General features: G+C 37.5%; 1 protein-coding gene across 1 annotated transcript; it reads left to right on the top strand.

Annotated features, from left to right (window-relative positions):
- Positions 1-839: 839 nt before the first annotated feature.
- LOC117616091 (2-hydroxyisoflavanone dehydratase-like) lies at positions 840-6,142 on the top strand. Its single transcript, XM_034345298.1, has 2 exons — positions 840-1,582; positions 5,881-6,142. The coding sequence occupies exons 1-2, from the start codon at positions 840-842 to the stop codon at positions 6,140-6,142; spliced, it is 1,005 nt and encodes a 334-aa protein (XP_034201189.1).
- The last annotated feature ends 3,940 nt before the right edge of the window (positions 6,143-10,082 follow it).

Raw genomic sequence — 10,082 nt, 5'->3', positions numbered from 1 at the left:
ATCAGTCTCAATCTCACTCCAGATATGAAAGCAATGGTCCTCTCCTTCCACTTCAAATAGCTCCACTTCTTCTCTCCACCCACTTTCCCTCACCAAATCAAAATACCAAACACCTCGTTCCCTCAGCTCATCCTTGCCTGCAACACAAACAAGCAGCGGAGAGCACCCAAGCCCAGCAATGCTTGGTGCACTCTCACCCACTGGATTGATCATTGGATTATCAAGCCCTCCAGGAGCTGATGGATAAACAAAGTTCCAAAGTTTAAAACCCAGAGTCTTCTAAAAGTCTTCACCTTTAGGCTCTGATCCAATTGGCTTGGAACCCCAAAAGTAAAGGTTGAGTTATTAAACTTTTGGTCCTCATATAGCAATTTACTGAACTGCTAGTGTGTTTTGTGCTGCTTATATTCCCTTTCGTCCTTGCTAGTGTGTTTTGCGGTGAGAGCTGCTAGTATTATACTAAAAGAATGCACCTCTTTGTTCACAACATGATTAACGAATATCATATTCAAAATCGTTCATATATATTGCTTCCCTTCCCATAAGAAGTTTTGCATTATATTGACCCAAAAAAAGTTTTGCATTATAAAAGTATTTTGAGGGGCCATTGGCGCCGTAGTTTGACCGGGCTAAAGACATATGGCGGCTTCGTTGGCTGCATAGCTGTCTAACTTGAGCTTCTCGATCTCTTTACCATTTTTCTAATGAAACAATTGGAAAACTCTCATCCATTAATAGCCACCTCCACCGCACAACTCTCCCACACCATTAGTCCTTGAAGCTTCTCACTTCAAATATTATACTTCTCCCTCCCTCTATATCTCCTCTCTCTAAGTCTAATGGCTTCCACTTCAACCACCAAAAAAGAAATAGCCTCAGAGCTCCTTCCCCTCATCAGAGTCTACAAAGATGGCACAGTGGAACGCCTCTGGGGCTCTCCTTATGTGCCCCCATGTCCTCATGACCCACAAACCAACGTCTCCTCCAAAGATATCACCATCTCACAGTACCCCACTATCTCAGCTCGCCTCTTCCTCCCTCAAAACCAAATATACCAAAAACCCCAACACCTTCTCCCCATCTTGGTTTACTTCCACGGTGGTGGGTTTTGCTTTGAATCCGCCTTCTCATCTGACCACCACCGTCTCCTCAACCGGTTGGTCTCACAAGCCCAAGTCCTCGCCGTCTCCGTTGAGTACAGGCTTGCCCCAGAAAACCCACTTCCCAATTGTTATCAAGATTGCTGGGATGCTCTTCAATGGGTCTCTTCTCACAGAACCCACAAAGAATTAGATGCTAATAATACTAACAAAGAGCCATGGCTGGTCAATTATGGCAATTTTGATAAATTGTACATAGGTGGTGACAGTGCAGGTGGTAACATTGTCCATAATGTAGCCATGAAGGCAGGGGTTGAGAGATTGTGTGGGGATGTGAAAATTCTGGGGGCATTTATGTCACATCTTTATTTCTTGGGATCCAAGCCAATTGGGTCAGAGCCTAAAGGTGAAGACTTTGAGAAGTGGCTGCCTTGTAAAGTTTGGAAATTTTTGTACCCATCAGCTCCTGGAGGGATTGATAATCCCACTAGTAAAAAAAACCCCTTGCGCGATCAAATTTTGCGCGACGAAAAACTATTCGTCGCTCAAAGTCACTTTGCGCGACGAAACTTGAAACTTCGTCGCTCAAAGTTTTGCGCGATCAAATTTTGCGTGGCAAAAAATAATTCGTCGCGCAAAGTCACTTCGCGCTATAAACTTTTGCGCGACGACAATACATCGTCGCTCAAAGTCTTGAGGGACCAATTTTGCGCGACGAAACATAATTCGTCGCTCAAAGTGACTTTGCGCGACGAAAAGTAAACTTCGTCGCGCAAAGTCCTTATAAAAATAAATAAAATAAAAAAAATATTTTTAAAAAATTTTTCCATGACGTAATCCAAACATTTTGTCACCTAAACCAATTTATTTTTGTTTTTTATTTTGTATGCATAACACTTAAGAAATTAAACGGTATATATATTTATTAAGTAACTTTAAATTTATTATTTTAGATCGGATCGGATTTTTATTAGAAAAATATATTCTTGTTGTTCATATTGGGTTTTTGTTAGAAAATATATATTTTAAATTGACGATCGAATTATTTCATTGTATTCATATCGGGTCAAGGAGTGTAGCAGTAAAAAATCATCAAAATCGGAGTTAAAATAACCGTTAAATCTTGATTTTTCATTATAACCGTCGAAAAGTTTTATTCCCTTACTTGATCTCTGAATGTTTATTTTTTCCGATTTTTGGCGTATATGATCTCGAAGTATAAACAAACAAGTTTGACGGTTGGATCGTTGAAACTAGTTTTTTTGAATGCATATGCCATCAAAACAATATATTCACTAACAATTAAGAGTTTATTTATACTTTAGTTAAATATAACATAAGATTTTGTGGTATCCACTAGTGTAAATATTTTAAATTGAAGATCAAATTCAGTCAATGTATTCATATAGGGTCAAGGAGTGTAGCTGTAAAAAATCATCAAAATCGGAGTTAAAATAACAATTAAATCATGATTTTTCATTTATAACCGTCGAAGAGTTTTGTCCCGTTACTTGATCAATGAATGTTTATTTTTTCCGATTTTTGGCGTATATGATCTTGAAGTATAAACAAACAAGTTTGACGGTTGGATCGTTGAAACTAGTTTCGTAGAATGTGTATGCCATCAAAACAATATATTCACTAACAATTAAGAGTTTATTTATATTTTCGTTAAATATAACATAAAATTTTGTGGTATCCACTAGTGTAAATATTTTAAATTGAAGATCAAATTCAGTCATTGTATTCATATAGGGTCAAGGAGTGTAGCTGTAAAAAATCATCAACATCGGAGTTAAAATAACCGTTAAATCATGATTTTTCATTTATAACCGTCGAAAAGTTTTGTCCCGTTACTTGATCTATGAATGTTTATTTTTTTCGATTTTTGGCGTATATGATCTCGAAGTATAAAAAAACAAGTTTGGCGGTTGGATCGTTGAAACTAGTTTCGTAGAATGCATATGCCATCAAAACAATATATTCACTAACAATTAAGAGTTTATTTATACTTTCGTTAAATATAACATAAGATTTTGTGGTATCCACTAGTGAAAATGTTTTAAATTGAAGATCAAATTCAGTCATTGTATTCATATAGGGTCAAGGAGTGTAGCTGTAAAAAAATCATCAAAATCGGAGTTAAAATAACGGTTAAATCGTGATTTTTCATTTATAACTATCGAAAAGTTTTGTCCCGTTACTAGATCTCTGAATGTTTGTTTTTTGCGATTTTTGGGGTATACGATCTTGAAGTATATACAAACAAGTCTTATGGTTAGATCGTTGAAGTGTGTGTGTGTGTATATATATTTATTTATTAAGTAGCTTTAAATTTATTTATTTTGTACATATAACACTTAAGAAATTGAATAGTATATACATTTATTAAGTAGCTTTCACCTTAATTATATTTTAAATCATAAAATAAAATATTTTTATTTTTATTATTCATAACAATTATTTTTATAAATATTGTGCTACGAACCAATTTTTCGTCTCTCAAAAGTTTGCGCGACCAACAGTTCGTCGTGTAAAACTCAAAAAATTTGGGCGAGTACCAAAAATGGGACGCGGGTTTTTAAAATTAAAAAAAAAAAAACTTAAGACTTTGCGCGACCAATATTTTTTGTCTCGCAAAAATTTGGGCGGGTACCAAAAAATGGGACGCGGGAATTTTTTTATATAATTGTTTTAGACTTTGCGCGACCAATATGTATTTTTCGTCGCACAAAAATTTAAAGATTTTGGCGGGTACCAAAAATGGGATGCGGGAATTTTTTTTTAAAAAAAATAATTTTTTTAGACTTTGCGCGACCAATATTCCTATATTCGTCGCGCAAAACTTTGCGAGATTAATATGTTTCGTCGCGCAAAAATTTGGGCGGGTACCAAAAATGGGACGTGAGAATTTTTTTATATAATTGTTTTAGACTTTGCGCGACCAATATGTATTTTTCGTCGCACAAAAATTTAAAAATTTTGGTGGGTACCAAAAATGTGATGCGGGAATTTTTTTTTAAAAAAATAATTTTTTTAGACTTTGCGCTACCAATATTACTATATTCGTCGCGCAAAACTTTGCGAGACAAATATGTTTCGTCGCGCAAAACTTTGCGCGACCAATATATATTTTTCGTCGCGCAATAATTTGGGCTGGTACCAAAAATGGGACGCGGGGAATTTTTTTATATAATTTCTTTAGACTTTGCGCGACCAATATGTATTTTTCGTCGCACAAAAATTTAAAATTTTTGGCGGGTACCAAAAATGGGATGCGGGAATTTTTTATTTCAAAAAATAATTTTTAGACTTTGCGCGACCAATATTTCTATATTCGTCGTGCAAAACTTTGCGCGACCAACCGTATTTTCGTCGCCCAAAGTGATACGGTTTTTAAAAACCGAAATAACTCCTCCACCATTTTCTCAATTTCTTTCTCTACTCTTACCTCTCCTCTCTCTTTCCCTCTCCCCAAATCCCACCCTTTCTCTCACACTCACTCCTCTCACTTAATCTCTCATCTCTCTCTTCACTATCTCTCTCTCTCACTCACTCTCTCATCTATCTTTTCACTATCTCTCACTCTCTCATCTCTCTATCACTATCTTATCTAATTCTCTCACACTCACTTCTCCCTCTCATTCTCACTCCCTCTCAATCTTGCCAAAAGGTATATTCTCTCCAAATTTTAAATTTTTTTTCATTAATATGTGTTTTTGGAGTTAGTTTTGAGTTTGTGTGGGGTTTGGGGTTGAGTAAAGGGGAAAGATTGGAGTTTGGGTTGGATTTGTGGTATAACAATTTTAGGGGAGATTATGCATTCTTTTTTTTTTTTTTGTTGTTATTTGACCATATTTGTTTTTTTGTAGGTAATCATCGAGACTTTGATGGCTAAAGTTGAGGATTAGGAAGCTATCAAAACATATTATCCACCACTACCACCAAAATATGCTTGTATTAGGATTTTATTATTGTACTTTGTTAATTCATGTGTACATTTTGAATATTATATATATATATATAAATATTTATTGCATAATTTGATCACTATTTTTCATATGTAATTTTATTTTGAATATGTCAATTTAAATTAAAGTAATTAAAAAAAATCTTACAATTAAATTAAATTTAAAAAGTAAAAATTTGAAAAAATTAATATAATTAAATTAATATCAATTTAAATTAAAGTGATTTTAAAAAAATCATACAATTAAATTACATTTAAAAAGTAAAAATTTGAATAAATTAATATTAAAGAAATAATAAAACAAAAAGTCAAAAACCTTGCGCGACAAAATATTTTGTAGCGCAAACTATTAAATTAGTTTATTTTAATTAAAAAAAATTTAAAACACAAAAAAATATTTCGTCGCGCAAATATTTGCGCGACGTTAGTGTTCGTCGCGCAAAACTCTAAAAATGTGGGCGGGTACCAAAAATGGAACGCGGGAATTTTTTATTTTTTATAAATTTTTTTGAGACTTTGCGCGACCAATGTTTTTTGTTGCGCAAAACTTTGCGCGACCAATGTATTTCGTCGCGCAAAACTTTGCGAGACGAATATTTTTCGTCGCGCAAACCTTTGCGCGACCAATGTCTTTCGTCGCGCAAAGTTTTGCGCGACCAATATTTTTTCGTCGCGCAAAGTCTTTCTTCACAATCTTTGCACGACGGATTCTGCACGACGAAGTTTTTGTCGCGTTAAAATTTGTGCGACTACAATATATTTTGCGCGACGAAATTCTCTTCGTCGCGGAAAGTGTAAAATGTAGTAGTGTCCGATGGTCAATCCGGTGGGGGCGGGTGCACCAAGCCTGGCTGGACTCGGGTGCCCTCGAATGCTCGTGTGTGTTTCTAGCAAGGATGAGTTGAGTGATCGAGGTGTTTGGTATTATGATTTGGTGAAGGAAAGTGGGTGGAGAGGAGAGGTGGAGGTGTTTGAAGTGGAAGGAGAGGAACATGCTTTTCACATCTTAAGTGAGGTTGAGACTGAGAATGTCAAGATTATGATAGAATGCTTGGCTTCTTTTCTTGTTTAGTAGAAATGTGAATTTGCTCATGTGTTGAACTCATTCTTGACGGCTGCTTTTCAATTCAATATATAGAACTATCTGCTAAAATATGAAAACTATGAGAGAATATTTGTTTGTGAGAATTTTCTGTGTATTCTTCTCCTTGTAGGAGGTCATATTTATAATACAACGAAACCTGAATGGGCAAGTAAATAATAAATTCTTAAATCTATTTGCAGTAGGAAATCAGGAATTAAAGTAAATCAATTACAATTATAATAGAAGTTCTTGATGTGTAAAGAAAGTAAGTCAATATCCACAAGTCACGCCAACACTCCCCCTCACGTTGGTGCATAGATGTCGTCAATGCCCAACTGATCTAGTGAATTGTGGAATGCTTTACTAGAAATCGCCTTTGTCAAAATATCCGCCAATTGATCCTCGGATTTCACAAAAGGAAACTGAAACACTTTAGCCTCAAGCTTCTGTTTGATGAAGTGTTGATCCACCTCAACATGTTTAGTACGATCATGCTGAACCGGATTCTGTGCAATGGCTATAGCAGCCTTGTTGTCACAAAAGAGATTCATTGTGGATGTAGGATTATACCCAAGTTCAGTAAGCAACTTTCTTAACCAAAGAAGTTCACAAATCCCTTTAGTCATGCCTCTGAACTTGGCTTCTGCACTGGATAAAGCTACTACATTCTGTTTCTTGCTTCTCCATGTCACCAAATTACCTCCCACGAATGTGAAGTAACCCGATGTGGATTTTCTATCTGTTACATTACCTGCCCAATCTGCATCTGAATAACCATCAATATTTAGATGACCATGCTTTGAGAACATAAGTCCTTTTCCAGGTGCAGACTTCAAATATCTAAGTATCAGAAGAACTGCATTCATATGGTCTTCACTTGGAGAGTGCATAAATTGACTGACAACGCTCACCGCATAAGCAATGTCTGGTCGAGTATGTGACAAATAGATCAATCTTCCCACTAACCTTTGGTATCTTTCTTTGTTAGTTGGAACTTGATCCGGATATTCTCCAAGATGATGATTCTGAACAATATGAGTGTCCGCAGGTTTACAATCTAGCATTCCTGTGTCTGTCAACAAGTCTAAGACATATTTCCTTTGAGAGAGAAATATGCCTTGCTGCGATCGAGCCACCTCAATTCCCAAGAAATACTTGAGTCCACCTAGATCCTTCATCTCAAACTCCGTAGCCAGATAGTCTTGTAGCTGTGATATTTCTTGTTTATCATTCCCAGTAATAATCATATCATCAACATAGATTATTAATGTTGTTACCTTCCCTTTTCGATGTTTCAAGAACAGAGTATGATCTGAGTTGCACTGTTTGAAACCATTGTTCTTCATTGCCATGGTGAATCGTCCAAACCATGCACGTGGTGATTGTTTCAATCCATACAATGCTTTTCGTAACCTGCAAACTGTTCTAGTCTGAGTAGTATTATATCCAGGAGGAATGTCCATGTACACCTCCTCCGTGAGTTCGCCATGTAGAAAAGCATTCTTTACATCAAACTGGTGTAGTGGCCAATCAAAATTAGCTGCAAGGGACAATAAGACTCTGACGGTGTTTAACTTTGCAACTGGAGCAAAGGTTTCTTCATAGTCTATACCATAGGTCTGTGTGTACCCTTTTGCCACAAGTCTTGCCTTGTATCGCTCGATAGATCCATCTGCATTGTGTTTTATAGATCCATCTGCATTGTGTTTTATAGTAAACACCCATCTACATCCGATAGTCTTTTTTCCTCGGGGTATAGTCTCCAATGTCCAAGTCTGATTTTTCTCAAGGGCTTTCATCTCCTCTTTTATAGCTTGGACCCACTTAGGATCTTTCAATGCTTCAGAGACCTTGGTTGGAATATGGATAGCAGACAACTGATGCACAAAAGCCTTGAGTGGTTCAGACAACTTCTCAGTGGATACATGATTTGCAATTGGATACTTGGATGTCTTGCCAATATCAGGTGAATAACGGTTTGGTGGCTTCCCACGATTTTGCCTGAAAGGTAATTGATATCCAATAGTTTTATCATCTAAATGCACAAGTCTAGTAGGAGTAGTTACCTCAAGGATATTCTCAGGAGATTGGTCTGTTGGTACTGTTGAGTTAGAGGGGGTCTTCATCTTGTTGTTCTGTATTGTCTGTAGGTGTGAGACTCGGATCAGAAATATCTTTGCATGGATCAGGTGGGTCAGGCAATTGATCGCTATGAATGGGCGATTGGTCGCTTTTCGACAGAGAGTAATCTCGTGCTCCAGACTCGGAATGATCAATCATTTTTGTACAAAGGAGAATTTCTTTATTTTCCAAGTTGCTCCAATTCTGCTCTTCACTTCGTATCTCCCCCTGAAGTGTAGAATTGGATGATGGGTCATGGAAGAACAGCTCAGATTCCAGAAAGGTCACATCCAAAGTGACATAGGTTCGTTGGGTAGGAGGGTGATAACAGCGGTAGCCTTTCTGATGAGTGGCATAACCCAAAAAAACACAACGAAGCGCACATGGATCAAGTTTGCTACGTTGATTTTTGTGGAGATGAACGAAAGCCACACATCCAAAGATTCGGGGTGTGAGTACCAAAACAGAAGGCAGAGGTCTGTGTTGTGCAAGCACTTGTAAGGAAGTTTTAAATGTCAGTACACCAGAAGGCATGCGGTTGATCAGATGAACTGCGGTGACAATAGCATCATCCCAGTGATGGCGAGGAACATGAGAGCCAATCAGAAGTGCTCGGGCGGTTTCAAGAAGATGTCGATTCTTTCGTTCAGCAACACCATTTTGTTGTGGGGTCTGAGGACAAGTCGTCTCATGGATAATTCCATGTTGTTGGAAGTAAGTCTGAAAGTCATGATTGACAAATTCTCCACCATTGTCTGAGCGAAGAATCTGGATTTGAGCATTAAACTTAGTTTTCATCTGTTTGTGGAAGGACTGAAAACAGGAAAACACTTCGTTTTTATTCTTCAGCAAATAAAGCCATGTCATCCGTGTACAATCATCGATGAATGTGACAAACCATCGAACACCAGAAGGAGCAATGATAGGAGAAGGTCCCCAGACATCAGAGTGAATTAACGTAAATGGAGTAGTACACTTGTTCGTACTCAACGGGTAGGGCACACGGTGACTCTTGGCCAAAATACAAGTATCACATGTGAAGTCGGAGTCCTTGAAACCTGAGAATAAATCTGGTATAAGATGCTTCATATAACTAAAAGACGGATGTCCCAATCGACGGTGCCACAACCAGATTTGCTTTTGTTTGCTATCAAAGGGATGTGTCACGCTGTTAGCCATGCTGGGACTGAAGTCATCGACATAATATAGCCCCCCTCTCTTAGTACCACGACCAAGAATCTCCTTAGTGTGAATATCCTGAAGCAAACAAAAACTCGGGTAAATGAGTACACAACAATTCAATTGTTCAGTAAGTTGACTAACTGACAACAATTTAGTGGATAAAGATGGAACAAGTAAAGTATTAGACAGTGAGAGAGAGGATGAGAGTGCAACAGTGCCAGCCCCTGTCACAGGATAAGTAACACCATTGGCATTTGCAATATAGGTTCGTCGAGGTTGTGTAGTATTCAGAAAATCATCAGGATCAAACGTCATATGATCAGTTGCACCGGAATCAATTATCCAGCTCTTGGAATCAATCTTATCGGAAGTATGGAATCCATAACCAGTACCATTACTGGTCATATTGCATTGTCCTCGATCTATAAGAGTAGCCCACCAATTGGGGTAGCCATGCGATTTAAAACAAGTCTCACAAGTGTGTCTCGGATCACCACAATATGCGCAATCTGGTCCATGTGTCGGGGTCGTTAGTCTAGAAGTCATAATCTGTGCAGCGGAAGATGCATAGGATACAGGTTGAGTAGGAATTGGGATCGAAATCTGAGCCTGAGTCGGGGCCGGA

This window comes from Prunus dulcis, chromosome 1, assembly GCF_902201215.1.
Source record: "Prunus dulcis chromosome 1, ALMONDv2, whole genome shotgun sequence".
Lineage (NCBI taxonomy): Eukaryota > Viridiplantae > Streptophyta > Magnoliopsida > Rosales > Rosaceae > Prunus > Prunus dulcis.
This window is presented reverse-complemented; position numbering and strand designations above follow the sequence as displayed.